Source organism: Microtus pennsylvanicus, chromosome 4, assembly GCF_037038515.1.
Source record: "Microtus pennsylvanicus isolate mMicPen1 chromosome 4, mMicPen1.hap1, whole genome shotgun sequence".
Classification (NCBI taxonomy): domain Eukaryota; kingdom Metazoa; phylum Chordata; class Mammalia; order Rodentia; family Cricetidae; genus Microtus; species Microtus pennsylvanicus.
In genome coordinates this window covers 108,747,832-108,764,912 of record NC_134582.1, presented here as the reverse complement: position 1 = coordinate 108,764,912, position 17,081 = coordinate 108,747,832, and the positions used below count along the sequence as shown (strand labels likewise).

Here is a 17,081-nt window from a genome sequence, read left to right as displayed (position 1 = left end):
CCAAGTCAGCTTTATATTGTTTAAAGAACAAAGATAAAAAATAGCATGTATGTGCTCAGTACATACAAAGTGATTTCACATATGTTCTGTCCATGATTGACTGAATTCTCAAAAGTAGAGATCAAGAGTAAGGTGGGTCTCCTGACTTGGTAATGTGTGGTCTTGTACTCTAAGTAGATGGTTTGGGAGGTTCTGACTTTTCCCTATTTATAGCCAAGAAGCCCAACAAACACTTCAGTGACAAATGATTCTAGGTGAAATGGTTTTCCCAAGCTTTGCTTTGTGCTAGAAATTAATGGTTCCCATTTACCACCAGTCGTACTGCCCACTGCAGCCTTCCACGGTGGTCATGTGTCTTATCTCCCCGTGGCATACATGCCATGAGGAGACGCCAGCATGGCACATGAAGCATGCTGGAAGACAGCGGAGGGTGCAGGCAGGGAGACAGGTGGTGATCTTAAATTAGAATCTGGGCCTTAAAGGGGCCAGAAAGAAGGTGACGCCCCAGGAAAAGTGTGTCGTCTGTCTTCACAAAATGGAAAGATACACTGTCAAGCGCGTCTTTGCGTGCATGTGCACATGTGTGTATATGAGCATGTGTATAAACATGTGTATGATAACATGCCCTCCCATTATGCAGTTGGCGTGGTCATTAAAAACAGGGAACAACTGAAAAATTGACAAGAGCATAGGCGAAAGGAGGATTCAGATGCTAGTACTTGTGTCTAGTTGGAATTTAAGGGGGCACTGAGTACATATGCTCTAGCGGAAGTTTTAAGGTGGCAGTTAGTACATATACTCTAATGAGAGGTTTAGCACCCCAATTAACATGTATTAATACATGTATCTAGTGGTAGTTTTAAAGTGACATTACCTTGCTCTAATGGGAGTTTTAACTAGTTTTTCCAAAAGATAAAATCCTCAAGGTTTAAACAAAAATGTTAATATTGTAATGGGGTAAGGAGTTTGTATACGACTTTTAAAAATCATTTCCCTTCTCTTTTAACAGTGCTGTCCTATGAGCCACATGGTGTAAGGAGGGAGAAAACTGACTTGGTAAGTTGTCCCTTGGCCTCCACATGGACACACACACACACACACACACACACACACAAGTTTTATAATTGTAAACGAAATTGTTAGAGTATATTTTGTGTCTCCCTTGAAGGCGACTTCTAGAAAAAACACGCCCTAGGCTGCAGGTGCCAGGAGCCTGACTCAGCAGTGAAGACTTGGAGCTACGCTGGGTGTCTGGCTGTTCCATCCTGCCCTTGGTGAATCCTTTCTTTGCCTGCCTCTGCATCGCCGCCCCCAAGGGTCCCTGTAAAGTTCTTGGGGGTCGGGAGGAGCCAGTCGCGGCTGGAGGTCTAGCTGGGGTGCCAAGCGCTTTGACCTGGCTTCCCCTGGCCGCCGCCATGCCCTTCCACGCCGCCTACCTCTTGCAGGGGATCAGCGCCTTCCTCTCGTCCAGCACCCGCACGCGCTGGTTGAGCCCATCGTAGGACAGCAGGGCGCGGCTGTTGTGCCCGCTGCTCTGCTGGTACAGAACCTGGCGTCCCTCCCACTGCTGGGGCGCCTGACAAGGCTGAGGGGTCCCCGGTGAGCTTGCTGTCCCCAGGCCGCACAGGCCGCACAGCGCCCAGACCCAGAGGCCACCCAGCAGCCAGGTGCTCCGAGGCCCCCGGACCACCCGGCGGGGAGCGTGTACGTGCATCACGATCAGCCGCCCCGGGGTCAGCCGAGCCCAAGAGAGCGCGGAGACTGGGCTTGGGTGCGCTGCGCGTTCTCTCCGCGCTGGGCCGAAGGTGAGCTCCTGGACGCCGGGCTCGGGAGCGGTGGCCTCTCCCGCTTTTCCGTTCCAGAGGCTCAGAAAGCCGGCCTGGGAAAGCCGCGTGAATCAGCCAGGAGCTCTTTCTGCCCTGGCGGCTGCTTACTAAAGCTTGTTTTCACTGCTCTCTGCTGCCAACAGGAAACGCAGCGGCAGTGTTGCCACTAGCATCCTGAAGGGCATTGAGATTTAAAATGTTTGGGGCGGAGAAGCGGGAAGGAGCTGAGCAGGGACACATTTCTCCAAGAGGTGCACCATTGGACCCCCAAAGCCTCAGTGGGGCGATCTTACCGGGTCCAGGAGAAAAGCAGAGGTGTAGCACTTTCTCTGGCCTCTGTAATTTGTTTATGGCAAAACTGCGACCTGTTTTTTGTTGTTGTTTTGTTTTTTAAAACAAATTTTAAGTGTCGTGATGGGTCCTGACGAAATGACACTAGTGGTCGCGGGGGCAGTTCCCAGCCTCGAGGCCTTTACATTGCCTCGAAGTCACAATTCAGTGAGACTGTTCTCTGTTCCTGCATGGCAAAGCTTCGAGTCTAGAGGTTTGTGTATCTTAGGGTCTAAATCTGTGTGAACAAATTGGGTTTGTGTTTAAGTAATGTTAGGATTAATACTATATAATCAAGTCGTAAGGAGACTGTTTTCTTTTAAAGGCCCTTGCTTTACAGTTTGATTTACATTTGCACTGAATAGTAAATATGTTGAGGAGTGAGCAAGTAGAAAGTGGTTGAGGGTGTTCCTGAGTGAGGGCTGCCTAAGAGTGAGCCCTCCCAGCAGGTGAGGCAAGCCGGGCTGGCAAACCAGGAACATGATCCCCGGTAAACGTGGACACTTTCCCATGTGGGCGCCAGATAAAGCAAATGGGGGGGGGTGCGAATTAAATAATCCCACATTAGCTCCAAATAGAGAATACTAAGGTTTTTCTCTATTAAAAAGAAAACTCACAAAACAGGAAAGGGTGTCCTACATCCAGGTGTGGAGAGAGGGGAGAGAGGGTTATGAGAGCGGGACCTTGCTTTTTGGTATCCAAAGTCAAACCTCAATCTGGTCCAGCCTTTCAAAGGCCACTGGCTGAAAGAGGTTCCCCATCAGAGGGCTTCCTATGACTTGAGGTGGGTGGGTAGATGGTTCCAGCCTCCCCCTCTCCAGAGGACATTTGCCAAAGAACTCTACAGTCCTGAGATTCAGAAGTACCACGGTTGAGGAAACCTGGTAGAGTGGAGAGTTAGGAGTGAGAAAGGGTCCTGGAGAGCAGCAGGCATTTAGGAGGGAAGAGAAGGGAACCCAGAGGGACCAGCAGAGAGTCACCCCAGAGAATAACTCAGCTGGAAAACAATGGCTTTAGAGCTAGAACTAGAATCACAGCCTTTTTGGAAGGCAGGAAAACAGAAAGAACATTTGACAGTTTCCTGAGTCCCTTCACTCTATTACACAGTCTAAAAAACACAAGGGACAGACTGTCAGTTGGCCTGATAGGGTTGCAGGCAGCATTGACAACAGCTTACCCCCAGGCTGAGGGTGAACTAGGGGCCAGCTCATCAATAAGATCTGTCTCTATCCCTCTGCCCCAAACGCTTGTCTTAACATCTCTTCTTGTTCTTTCCGGGTTGGGAAGAACCTAGGGCCTAACCCATGCTCCATAAGTATTCTACCTCTGAACTACATTCCCAGTCTCTCTTTATTAAAGAATAGGCAATCAGATAACATCAGGGAAGCCCATGAAACCTTGAGGTGAGGTGGTGAGAGCCTGCATAGTTAATTATGTAACAAGTTCCAATTGGCTGCCTAAGAGTGAGCCCTCCCCAAGGGGGCTGTCCCCAGACAGCTCATGGGAAAGTGGTGGGGAGTCCTGAGCCTCTTGCTCCCATTAGGAAGTTAACATGAAAACTTGGTAGCTCAGTGAAGGGTTTAAACTTGGGATTTCACCACTGGAAAAGTCTTGAGATATTGTTTGGGCCATCCCCTGTGCTTGATATTTTCCTGGCACGGTTTGGCATCTCTGGAACTAGAGACCCATTCTGTAGGAAACCAGAATACCTCTTTCTTTTCTCTTTCTTTCTTTCTTTCTTTCTTTCTTTCTTTCTTTCTTTCTTTCTTTCTTTCTTTCTTTCTTAAAGATTTCTACCTCCTCTCCGCCACCGCCTCCCATTTCCCTCCCCCTCCCCAGATCAAGTCCCCCTCCCTCATCAGCCCGAAGAGCAATCAGGGTTCCCTGACCTGTGTGAAGTCCAAGGACCACCCACCTGCATCCAGGTCTAGTAAGGTGAGCATCCAAACTGCCTAGGCTCCCACAAAGCCAGTACGTGCAGTAGGATCAAAAACCCATTGCCATTGTTCTTGAGTTCTCAGTAGTCCTCATTGTTCACTATGTTCAGCAAGTCCGGTTTTATCCCATGTTTTATCAGAATACCTATTTCGATTGGCCTGAAGGAATGCTGCGGCAGCATCCAAATAGTGTCAGAACGCTAAGGCGAATTAATGGCTTGAAAGTACTTGTCCCCACACCTTACCCAATAAAGAGGACAAAAGTGGTTGTGTTTTGTTTTGCTCCATTTTGTCCAGCTGTTTTAATCCTCAGCCAGATTTAAGATGGCTAAACTAACTTAACTCAGCTTTGAAGAGGCAAAAGAACGTCCTTAAGTCTGGATTTCAAGTTCAACCACAGCTTTAAAGATTAAGATCCAGGAACCATGTTTTCTTCTTGTTCGTGGGGATAGCAAATTTACATCAGAAGCCTTGCTGTCTGACTGGCAGACATTTGCTAGAATCTTACATAAGTAACACCTCTTTTCTGGGAATAGTGAGATCAGTGTTGACTTTGCTGCCTTTCTCATGCAAATAAGAGAGAAAGTAAACCCAACCCGTACACTTGCTTTCCAAAGCTAGTGGATTCTTCCTCAAGGAAAATAGTCTATAGTTTATAAAAGACCAGACTGTTGGATTGGGAAAATGTGGTGTCTCAAGTTGGCTCTGTTTTCTCCTGGCTTCTATTCCCGTTGGGCTCAGGAATTAGTATTTAGAGGAAGGAAGCAAGCAGAGAAACTTCTCCAACCCAAGGATGCTCTTGCATCCCTGGGTAGTTCTAAGGTCCTGGAGCACGCACAAACCAAATGGCTGGTAAAACTTGAGCCAGAACTAAGTCCAGAGGCCACAGAAGAACTTCAGTAGCAACAACAGCAACAAGAAACCCCACACAACCGGGGGCGGGCTCGGGGAGGCTTATATAAACTGTCCCTTGGTGCTGGTTCCAACACCTACTTAGCTGGGCTTTCTAGGGTCCACACTGCTCTCACCACTCTCGCCCCCTACCGGAAAGGAAAAGCAAAAGTTTCTAAATTAAAGGGCGATAGCAGGGTCACGTGGCTCCAGTTCTATACTTAGGGAAACTTTAAGGCCGACTGAGCCTTTTCTTTAAAGAGAGGGTTTTTTCTCTCTTTAAAGTCTTTCCTGCAGCGTCTTGTATCGAGTGCCCCAAATGACTCAATACAAGATGTTCATTTTCTTGATCTGAATTAAAAGGGACTAGCCACTCTAAAAAGGGAGGGACTTTGGGGGAATGGCTGCCCAGCGGCAGAGATGATGTCACCGCTTCTGCAGGAGAGGCAGGGGGTGGAGCAGCGAAGTTGGGAGCCGACTCTGTGCTCACAGCTGCCAAGGCAGCTGAGCCCACGTCAGGGGACGAGTCTGGATAAATAGGGTCCCGCAATGGCCGTGTCCGGCTGCGCTCCGAGCTGCGGGGTCCGAGACTGGAGCTTCCGGCGCGGGTCGGTGCTCTGGAGGTTGAACGCTGGCGCTACTGGTGCGCTCTGCGCCCAGGGGCTATCGGCAGCCAAACCCCAGAACTATCCATCAGTGGGGACCTGCAGGAAAGCTCACCCGCTGCTCCTAGGTAAAGAGATAGGGAGATCAGGGGGACTGGAAGAGAAGGGCCCTTCTTGCCAGCAGCAGCGCGGGAGGACAGTGCCATGCTCCTCTCCATCCTGGGGGCTTTGTGCCTGTGGCTGCGCCTGGCGCTGGGCGTGCGGGGCGCGCCCTGCGAGGCTGTGCGCATCCCCATGTGCCGGCACATGCCCTGGAACATCACCCGAATGCCCAACCACCTGCACCACAGCACGCAGGAGAACGCCATCCTGGCCATCGAGCAGTACGAGGAGCTGGTGGATGTGAACTGCAGCTCTGTGCTGCGCTTCTTCCTCTGCGCCATGTATGCACCCATCTGTACCCTGGAGTTCCTGCACGACCCCATTAAGCCCTGCAAGTCTGTGTGCCAGCGCGCACGAGACGACTGTGAACCTCTCATGAAAATGTACAACCACAGCTGGCCAGAGAGCCTGGCCTGCGACGAGCTACCTGTCTATGACCGCGGAGTGTGCATCTCTCCCGAGGCTATAGTCACGGACCTTCCAGAAGGTAAGGCAAGAGGAGGTACCCCCGGAGGCCGAGAGAGTCTTGGGGTCGACACAAACAAGTGAGAACTAGGCGGCCTCACGTACAGCTGACCAGTTCTTGTCACTGTTCACTGAGCCTTGAGGACGGTGGAAAGTAGGGAAGATTACTTTGCAGAGATTCCGCAAGGCAGGGAGATGTGCCCGAGCTCCCAGAAGGACACAGGGAATAAGACTGCTTGGGGGTAAACCATTTAGGCGTTTTTATTTACGGGAGATGCAGAAACAATTGTCAGGCAAACAGATGGTGTTAAACCCTTGTCCTTCATCTTACCTAAGGCTTGAATCAGTCCCACCATGTGGTGGTTAACACACTCATTTAGTGCTGGGTGAAAGTTCTTTCTCAAAGAGCAATAATAGTTCACAGTCCCCGCCAGGAGTAAAGTTTGTAAATGTAGTCACCCTGTAAATTGGATAAACTCCACTCTGCTTCTATGTTGTGGTCACTGAGCCCAGCACGGCAGCACATTGACAAATCTGACCACTGGGTCACTTCCTGCTCTTCCCACCCCTGCTGTTTTACTGGTTTTGTTGGAAGGGGCACTCGGAATTCACATCTTGAATGAAACCTTGAGAACAGTGTTGCATTATTTTACAGAGGCTTCTCCTGAGTCAGACAGGAGCTATTAAAAGAGACCCGGTCCAGAATGTGAATCAAGGGGGCTGGCGTGGTTTATGAGCCTCGCTTTAAACTCCTGTCTTACTGAGAATACGAGAAAAAAATTTAAATTAGACAACTGCTCAAATCTCATAAATGCCTGGGAGTTATGTTTAGTTTGGGCAATGCAACTTTGGATTGTTTCTGCATGGCAGTTAGAGGTGGCAATGCGGGAATAGTCTGGTTGTTCTGCTAGGAGAACCGCCAACTTGCCAACTTGGAGCAACAGTATTGGGATGGCTGGGGTGGGTGAGATTGATACAGGTCGGTGTCATGGATGTTCATTCACATCAAGTTCAGCTTGAGCCAGCAAATTCTTGACTCACAGACTTCTTTCTTAAGCCTGAGTGTTATGAGCAAAGTAGGTGACAATCACATTATTTTTTACAGTGGTAACATTGTGTTGGACATTTGTGTTGGTTTATAGCCTCTGAGGATCCCTTATGCAATCTGGATTAGGGGACACAGTCGTTGACTACACCCCGCGGCCCTGTTTGTGTTTCAGATGTGAAGTGGATAGACATCACACCAGACATGATGATGCAGGAGAGGCCTTTTGATGCTGACTGTAAACGTCTGAGCCCTGGTGAGTCCCCACCTCAGGCACCCCCTGCTTTCTTCCCTGAGTGATGTCTCTTCCCCACTTCCCATGTATTTTATGTCTCTTTTAGATCGGTGCAAGTGCAAAAAGGTGAAGCCGACTTTGGCAACATACCTGAGCAAAAACTACAGCTATGGTAAGTCTTCTGATAACGCCATTTGCTCTGGGGACTTGGCACACCAAGGCACTGAAATCACATCAGGCTGAATCAATGTACTAGTCAAGGAAAGAGAAACAATGGGTTTTCTTGCTGTTGTGGTTGTTAATTATATGGTTTCTGGAACTCTCAACAACAACTATAAAGCTTCTTGCTCTTCTGGGTACATCAAAGAAAAAAACAAAATCAATCACTCACATAAAAATGGTCTCAGTGACCGTTTCTGCTGTGCAGAAAGTGGCAGGGAGGGGGCCACTCTTCTCTTTCTCAGCTGTGTCACTATAGGAAGGATGAGGGTGCCCAGCAGGATTTGATTATCTTAAGGTCATGGGACGAAGAGCTAACTGTGTGGCTTTTTCCTCATCAATAACTACAGACACTTAACACTCCTCTCTTTTACTTGAACAAACAATTTAGTACTTCCTCCAAAGGAAAAACAAATCAATCATGGTATTTTAAAAGTTTTAAGTATTTTTAATTCTACTCTCATCACTTGCAATTAAATTTAGTTGTGTTCTTTTAAGATATGTACTTGAGATCTGAGGCAATTCAATTGTTTGCACCAGCACGTACATACACTCACCTACATGTCTCACACACACACACACACACACACACACACACACACACACACACGAAAAGATGAAAAAATAAAAACAAATCGAGTGTCTACTTGGGTTATTTAACCTTTTGTTGCAATTCTTAAATTATTTCTCCTAAAATAACAATAACAAAGAAATAACAGGTAGTTTCTTTGTCATCTTGGTTTTCATATTTTAAATGAAATTGTGTCTCAGTAAGAAGCTTTCGATTATTTACCATGTAAGAAAGTAGGGAGGTACAAAACTCTGAAAAATAACCCGCAGTTCAGCTGTCCGATTTGAGAGTCACAAATAACAATATGGACAACTCAGCAACAGAAAATTTCATTTTTTTTTCCGAGTAGCTTTTTTTTTTCTTCTTGAAATGTGTTCCATGAAGATGTTGTCTTAATCTTGTCTGCTTTGTTCCTTGTCTGGGTCTACCCAGAGCTATCTAACCTCTGCTACCATTATCTCTGGGGTGCCACATTTTAGTTCCCCCTTGGCAATGAACTGCTCAGCTGATAGATGTTTGGATCCTCCTTAGGCCAGCTTCCTAGGGTGGAATTCAAAACAGACTTGTGTTGGGCTGATCAGCGACTCCGCTAGAATACTAAGTAGCAAGGATCCAACGAATCTGAAACTTAAAACTCGACCAAGGTGATGACCTGAACGTCCACCTGTAATAACAATCTCATGTCCACTCGCCCTGGGCCTTCACCGTCAGTTTGTGACATTGATGAAAGGAGAACCACAGCTTTCAGAGACGCCTTACAGTTGGACACTGTACATGTTAGGTCGCAGACTGTCTAAATATTCAGAAATGAGTTCAACCTGGACGGTAGGAGGATTTTTTGGTGGTTAGAGAAAAGCCAGCATTCTGTGGGGACCTGGAAGTTATGACTAATGTTTTTTCTGTAAAAAGAAAGTCAAATATGAGTGACTGAAGGAACACAAACTTTATCTTGCCTTCCAAATCAGGTCATATGGTCATCCTCCAACTCCTAAGAGGGAAAGTAGAAACATGCAAGTTTTGGTAACCTGTGAGTCCAGGCTAATGCTGGCCTTCTGATGTCCACTTTCATTTTGTGATGTGATTCACGAATTTCAAGAGAATGCTGGCAAAATAGGATGCTTTGCATGTTAGCAGTGTGGGCTTTCTGAATGCACCGGGGATGCTCGGACATGACCATAATTACAGGAGTAGCGCTTTAAGAGAGGCTCTGGATTCGGCCCTAAAGCACTGTCTGGCTTCCCCCAAAGACTTCGATAACAACAGTTACTTGAGTTTTAAATTGCAGTTATTCATGCCAAAATAAAAGCCATACAGAGGAGTGGTTGCAACGAAGTAACAACCGTGGTGGATGTGAAAGAGATCTTCAAGTCTTCCTCACCCATACCTCGAACCCAAGTGCCCCTCATCACGAATTCCTCCTGCCAGTGCCCACACATCCTGCCCCATCAAGATGTGCTCATCATGTGCTATGAGTGGCGTTCAAGGTAGGTTCCGGGGAGCAGGGGATCTTACTTAGTTGTCATGGTTGTAAAGAACAAAACAATGCCAGTTGTCATTTAAAGAACATTTTAGTAGATGTCTCTTTTGAGATGCTGTTTCCTAAATATAATTTTATTCAATATCTGATTATTTTAAATTTCCAGGTAATAGAATGAGAGAAATCTAGAAAAATATTTAAATAGAACCTTTAAAAGCCTATTTCAGAATCCATTAGGTGATTTAAAATACATCAACAAGTAAATTATTCTCAGTAAGAGCATGAAGAGGTCTGAATTTTAAAGTTGTGTCCAGTGCTTAGAGGCTACCTCGCAGTCATCCGAGGCTAAAGTTCTATGTGTTTCCTACTGTACACTTTCAAGTCTCTTTTATAGAACACTGCACACACACATGCACACATAGAAACTTTAAGATTATTTCTGAATCTGAAAATATATATGTCAAATCCAGTCATTACAAAGCAAAGCACAGTTGAATACACACACACACACATGCACACACATACACACACACGCACACATGCACACACATACACACACACGCACACACGCACACACACTCACACACACACGCACACACACATATGCACACATGCACACACATGCACACACACGCGCACACACACACGCACACACATACACGCACATACGTACACGCACACACGCACACACACACGCACACACACACACGCACACACATGCACACACACACACGCACACACACACGCACACACACACGCACACACACACGCACATGCACACACACACACGCACACACACACACACACACGCACACACACACATACACACACATCTCTACTGGGGAGTGCTCATCTGCTCAGTTCTCTCCCTAGTCATCTTTTCATACATCAGTACATTTCCTAGAATACAGAGGTGAACTTTTCAGTTCTTGTCCCATGCATGACAGACCCGTAACTTACAGTAATTTTATCTAGGAAAAGCACACCTTTTTATATAACAAGCCCCTCCCCCCCCCAACTTTTCACTCTCTGGCATTCATGCTTATATGTTGCTTTTTGATAAAGCCTAGGACTCCATTCCTCTAAACTTAAAAAGCAAATGCATCCTTTGAAAATGTCATAATTTCAGTGCACAGTTGTGTATTCCATCAGTTGTTGATTCCCCTGTCATAGGACTGTGCGTTCTCAGCTTTCAAACTGTCTTTCTCCTTACAGTTGTTTCTCTCAAGCAGTGGCCAGTGCTTCGACTCTTCATTATGTTTATATGTGCCATAGCAAAGCAGGGTTCATTTGAGGACTTGCTGTGTTATTAGTCATTCAGTTCTTTCTGAGCACATGAGCGGACTGTAGACTCATCCAGTGCAACTATTTTCAGATGACTGGGATTTTTGTAAATAAGATTTTAAAAGTAATTAGAGATCTACCTTATGAAGCGATACAGAGCTGGCATAAAGCTACTCTTTTTGAAACCATGTAGTTTAAAGACAGACATACAAATAAAGCAAAGGAAAATATTTTATTTATCTTCAGTGCTGAAAAGTGTACCTAGGGCCTTGAGTGCTCAGTGAGCCAAGTTCTCTATTACATAGTTAAGCCTTCAACCCCCAGTTTGCTTTATATTTTAAGACACTGTCATATAGGCTGACCTTGAGATCATTCTATAGCCCAGGCAGACCTCAGACTTACAACCTTCCTCCATCAGCCTCAGTTCCAAATAGCAGGGGTTATGTCCTGTGAGAAACAGACCCAGCTAATAGAGATATTCTTGAAAACAATTATAACAAATACAAGAATATTTTATGATAGAAATGTTATAAAACAGTAGCATATGAATGCATTAGTTAAAAATATGTTTATTTAGAAAAATAGTCTGTTTTTCACTGTATTAAGAAGCATGTTGGCTGGAGAGATGGCTCAGTGGTTAAGAGCTTTGCCTGCTCTTCCAAAGGTCCTGAGTTCAATTCCCAGCAACCACATATGCTCACAACCATCTGTAATGAGATCTGGTGCCCTCCTCTGGCCTAGCAGGGATACATGCAAGCAGAACACGGAATATATAATTAATAAATCTTTAAAAAAGAAGCACGTTTAAAATGCATTAAATCGGCGAACATTTTAAAACCCAGGGACAAAAGGACAAAATTGGTTGATACAGCAAATAAAATGCAAGATAAGCACAAAACCAGTGCAAGGAATTGCATGGGAAAATGTCAGTGCACATTGTGACTGGATGAAATGTTGTGCACAATAGTCACAAATGCAAGCAGAAAAGGGCATGCCTCTGTAATGGATATGATGAAAATGGAGATATTATTCCCTAAAATTACCAGTTAAAGTGTTAAGAACACAAGGCATAAATGTGTGCATAAACCTACGAAGAAAATTTCCGTAAGTATAAACAGTAAATAAACATTAAAGGCTGGGCGATGGTGGCGCACACCTTTAATCCCAGCACTCGGGAGGCAGAGGTAGGCGGATCTCTGTGAGTTCGAGACCAGCCTGGTCTACAGAGCTAGTTCCAGGACAGGCTCCAAAGCCACAGAGAAACCCTGTCTCGAAAAACCAAAAAAAAAAAAAAAAAAAAAAAAAACATTAAAATTTACCTTTGTATTTTCCAAGTTCAAATAAGCAGAAGATTCTACTTTTAATTAGTATTTTAATGTTAGTGAATTAGATGAAAAAGAGGCCACATTTTAAATAATTGGTACTCTATTGAAAACCCTTCTTTAAAAGATTTGCTTGTTTTTACTTTGTGTGTGTGGCTGTTCTGCTACATGCATATCCGTGCATCATATGTGGACTATTCCCATGGGGAGCAGAAGAGAGCGTTGCATCCTTTGGAACTGGAGTCAGCGGCTGATTGTTGGCCTCTGTGTTGTGCTGGGAACTGAACTCAGATCCTCTGCAAGAAAAGCTGGTTCTCTTAACAATTGTACCACCTCTAAAAACATAATAAAAGGCCCGTTTGGCCCAGCAGAACCCGTCTAATGGAAGCGGTGAGCCAGTGCACACACAGAACAGCTAAGTGGGTGTCCATAGTTGTACTATATATAAATTATAGTTTATTTTATGCTTTCTAAACATCCCAGAGAACAACTCTAACAATGAAAAGAAATGTAAAGAATGGTTTACATGTGCAGTGTGATCAGAAAAACATATAGGAACAAGGAAAATCCATCAATTATTAATAATAGACACACAGGTTATGGGGATAAGAGTTATGTGAAAACAAGTATGATTTTATGCCTTGGTAAGTGTTTTACTTTTATAAAAATAAATTTAATTGCCAAGAAATTTACTTTTTTCCCCAGGATGATGCTTCTTGAAAATTGTTTAGTTGAAAAATGGAGAGATCAACTTAGCAGAAGGTCCATAGTAAGTATAATTAAAAACATGGTGGGCATGGGTAGAAACAACTGTAAGAAAATTCTATAGACCGGGTATTTTTCTACAATGTCTTCTCCCCAAGAGCCAGTAATGGCAAAAGCACCTGTCTTTTGAATCTGCAGTTGAGAATTACACCTAATTTACTCAGAATTGTTATCAGCAATTATTTTCTAACTTCACAGTTGATGCAGTGTGCTCTAATATAAGGCACCAATATAAGGGACCGGTTATTTCCAGGTTCAATTAGGTATTTTCCTTTTTTTTTCCCAAGGCAGGATTTCTCTGTAGCTTTGGAGCCTGTCCTGGAACTATCTCTGTAGACCAGGCTGGCCTCGAACTCACAGAGATCCACCTGCCTCTGCCTCCTGAGTGCTGGGATTAAAGGCGTGCCACCACTGCCCGGCTGCACTTTTCTTTTTTTATTGTATTACAACTTAGTTACTAAAGTAAACAGAATAAAAATTCAGTATTCACTGGTGTTGAAATGAACATATATTTGTAGATATGCAAATACTTCTAAAACTTATACACAACTAATCATACTATACCGCATTTAAAATAATGTAAGCTATGTCTCTAAATAATCGTAAGCAAAAGCAATTCATTTATGGTAAATGCATAATTTTAATGGTAGTATCACTCCCATATTGATAGTTACGTTAGAGTTAGAATATTCTCCCCACCCCAGATGAAAATCATCTACAATTAAAAGTGGCAACTGGCTTGGAATTTTTAAATCTACCTTGGTCCTCAAAATAAATAGAATTTATACTTTAGTTTCAAAAAAGAAATCATTCCTGTCTAGTTTCAGTTTGGATATTTAAAACATTCTAAGCAAGTTAGAAATAACTTAGGGAGAAAACAGCTAAACACTGAGCATGTCTGTAAAATAGAACTAAACATCATTGTGTTAGACTTGGACTAAAACTCTATCAGAGACTCGGGAGTTACTCAGCAGGTATGTGCACAGTAATGAGAGGGAATATTCTAACAGAATTGCATTTCCAGTTTCCAAGACAAAAATATAATTGAAAAATCAGTGGAGAAAGAAATTGAACCTCTGGCCTCTGTGCTTCACACATGTGTGTACATACACACCAAAATAATACATACATACATACATACATACATACATACATACATACATACATGCTTGCACATACCTGCCACAACTTTTACTCTCAGGGAAACTGAATTCTCCATAAGATGACGAATTCCCCAGTGGTCTGGGCCTTTTAGTGAGTTACTATAGCTCTCCTTTATCTACCTCTCTGTGTCTCATGTTTTAGTTTTTGTTTGTTTGTTTGTCTTCCTGCAGGCCATTGCAGTTCAAAAATACAAAACAATACAATACAAAAGAATACATGTTGAGAGAGACCACTTTTATTATAGTAAATGGCTGCAATAATTTTATTCTTGATATCATTATCTTTTACTGTGCCTAACATATTAGTTAAACGTTACCATAGGGGCATATATACAACAAAAGTTACAGCATCTATCTAGAGAGCACAGTGCTGTGCATGGTCAGCATTGTGCACATGGGGGCTTGGAAGATCCAGGGAAAAGGGGGAATCACTAATTTTGTTTTCTTTTGGATATAGTAATTCTTACAATGCAGTAAATAACCGGCTTTGCCGGAAAGCTACATACATTTCTGCTTTTTCGTGACAGCAGCACTATTTTAGAATGCTTTGTTGTGTAGAGAGTCTTTCTTCTGAGGCTGGCCATTAGAAGCACACAGGTAGGGGCATGAGCTATAGAAACAGTTGGAGGACTTTGAATTCTGGCAAGGACTTTCAGTGGCTACGGACCTCTGCAAATATTATCTACATACTTGTTTACTGGTTGTGACAATGATGCCGAGAAGACCTGTGTGAGTTTCAAAGAAATGAGTTGAGTATTTTCATACGGAGCTCTTTCCAGTCATGGAAGCCTAAGTGCCCAACCTAGGGAATGCACAGTAATGGCCGCAATATTACAGTGTAACAGAGCTAATGCAAAACCTCCTGGGCCCATTCTTGTATCAGTTACGCTGCATAAGAGGGTGACGTGTATTTGATAGTTAAATCTACAAATTGCCTCCCAGCAGTGGGAAGAGAGACTCCGTGAACAGCAGAGGACAGTGCAGGACAAGAAGCGAACAGCTAGCCGCACCAGTCGCAGTAATCCCCCCAAGCCGAAGGGAAAGCCACCCGTTCCCAAAGCTGCCAGTCCTAAGAAGAACGTCAAAGCTAGAAGCGCCCCCAAAAAACCAAACCCGAAGAAAAGTGCAAGTTAAGTACTTTCCCAGATGGAGCCACGCGTACAGGATTCGGCGGTGCTGCCCGGGACAGCCTACAGACGGTCACACGCCACTTGCCTTAAGGACTCACTCCAGTTCTCCGCATAGACGCATCTTATAGCACTTTTTAAAATGATAGCTTCCATTTTTCTCTTTAAGCCACACAGCCCCGTGGGTGGTTGGTCCTCTGGAATGGAAGGAGCGAGAGGGAAGGCTGGTGCACGGGTTTGCCTTCAGGGTAGCCTGTGTACATACTCTGTGACCTTCATGAGATAGGAAAGGCACTTCTGTTTTGAGAGTTTGACCTAATATATACATTTTAAAGTTCACATAATATGTCAAACAAAACAGTATTTTTGACAAAAAAAATATTTTATTTCCTTTGACTTCTGTTAGGAAGTTAGTGATTAAATGTGATTAAAAATATGCTTTTGACGAAGGCAGGAGAATGATACTTAACAAATCTTCATGTGTTTGTTGTCTGCAAACAAACAGATATTTTTCTGATGAATGGGGTTTTGAAAAATTAGAGATACAGGAAATCGTCAGACTTTCAATGCTGTCTTTAGCCAGAAACTCTGAAAACTAAGCTAACAATGACAAATAAAAAGGAGAGGCAGAGGCAAGGCCTACGTTCTTATTGTCTGGATGTCATACCATGCTGAAGATGCTCTGATCATTTTAAAATGCTTCTCACCAGTGTCCTGTGAGCCGCACCGTGAAACATGCTTTTTTCCCCTTTATAAGCCAGGCACCAAGGAGCCGGTTAACCTGATAGGAGAGCTGGGGCACTTATCTCATGCTCGGGACATCTTAGTACTCCCCAATCACAAATAGGACAGGATATTCTCTGTGCGCTTGCAGGCCCTCACATTCATATCTGTGGAGCTGTGGTGCCTGCAGTGCCCAACCTGGTTCATACTGTGCTATGCCCTGGGCACTGCACTCACTGTTCTCTTGGTCCAGGGTGCAGAGGCCACTTAGCTACTCACTACACATGGAATTAGCAGAACAATATGAAAACTTAAGACTTAGATTTCCCATTGGCCCTGCTAGTCAAAGGAAAGGTAAGTGACATGTCACACCCATAGTCATTAGACACTGAGATGATCACAGCAGGGGCAAGAGGAAAAACGGTTCTATCGAGAAGTATCAAGTATACACTGATTGCCTCCTGAAGTCTAAACTTTGTTTGCATTGTGACCCTAAGCTGATAGCTGAAGAAACACAAGAGCATCAATAAAACACAAAGTATGTGATCCTGCTGAATAAAATCTGACCCATTGACTCCTAGGAAATCCGGATAGGTATTTCATATAGCATTTAAACTCTAAGATCTCTGGACAAGTCATTAAGCACTGTTGATAGCCCATGCAGCCTGTTAGCACATAGAGAATTGATTAACAGAACAGTTAAAAATAGAACTCAGCACACTCAGCAGAAAAGGAGGGAAAATAATTCAATAAAAATATTTAAGTATAGTATCTCTCCGCTGGGCTTCATATTCCATCCCACACCTCTGGCTCCTTTACCAGAGGCCAGAGGTGGCCCTAGCAACCCCAGGTAAGACATCACCTGTCCACTAACATTTATTAAAGCCTGCTCAACAATTGCAGACTGCAGCACCTCCCCCTGGGCTCCATATTC

The 17,081-nt window shown here is 44.3% G+C and overlaps 2 protein-coding genes across 2 annotated transcripts in view; one reads left to right on the top strand and one right to left on the bottom strand.

Annotated features, from left to right (window-relative positions):
* Epdr1 (ependymin related 1) overlaps positions 1-2,106 on the bottom strand; it is a 30,519-nt gene extending 28,413 nt beyond the window's left edge. The window contains exon 1 of the mRNA XM_075970137.1: positions 1,437-2,106. Coding sequence (XP_075826252.1) covers positions 1,437-1,714 — 278 coding nt within the window. The 5' untranslated portion in view covers positions 1,715-2,106. The remainder of the gene's footprint in view (positions 1-1,436) is intronic.
* Positions 2,107-5,345: 3,239 nt separating this feature from the next.
* Sfrp4 (secreted frizzled related protein 4) lies at positions 5,346-16,055 on the top strand. The gene is made up of 6 exons (XM_075970136.1): positions 5,346-6,238; positions 7,437-7,517; positions 7,603-7,668; positions 9,572-9,770; positions 13,075-13,138; positions 15,240-16,055. Exons 1-6 carry the CDS (start codon positions 5,794-5,796, stop codon positions 15,429-15,431), a joined length of 1,047 nt encoding a protein of 348 aa, XP_075826251.1. The 5' UTR covers positions 5,346-5,793; the 3' UTR covers positions 15,432-16,055.
* Positions 16,056-17,081: the final 1,026 nt, after the last annotated feature.

Bases quoted from the DNA above. Each gene is read 5' to 3' on its own strand.
- Sfrp4 (XM_075970136.1), top strand. From the start codon at position 5,794: ATGCTCCTCTCCATCCTGGGGGCTTTGTGCCTGTGGCTGCGCCTGGCG. The intron at 6,239-7,436 runs GTAAGGCAAGAG...TTTGTGTTTCAG, and splicing joins AGTCACGGACCTTCCAGAAG to ATGTGAAGTGGATAGACATC. The intron at 7,669-9,571 runs GTAAGTCTTCTG...TTTAAATTGCAG, and splicing joins GAGCAAAAACTACAGCTATG to TTATTCATGCCAAAATAAAA.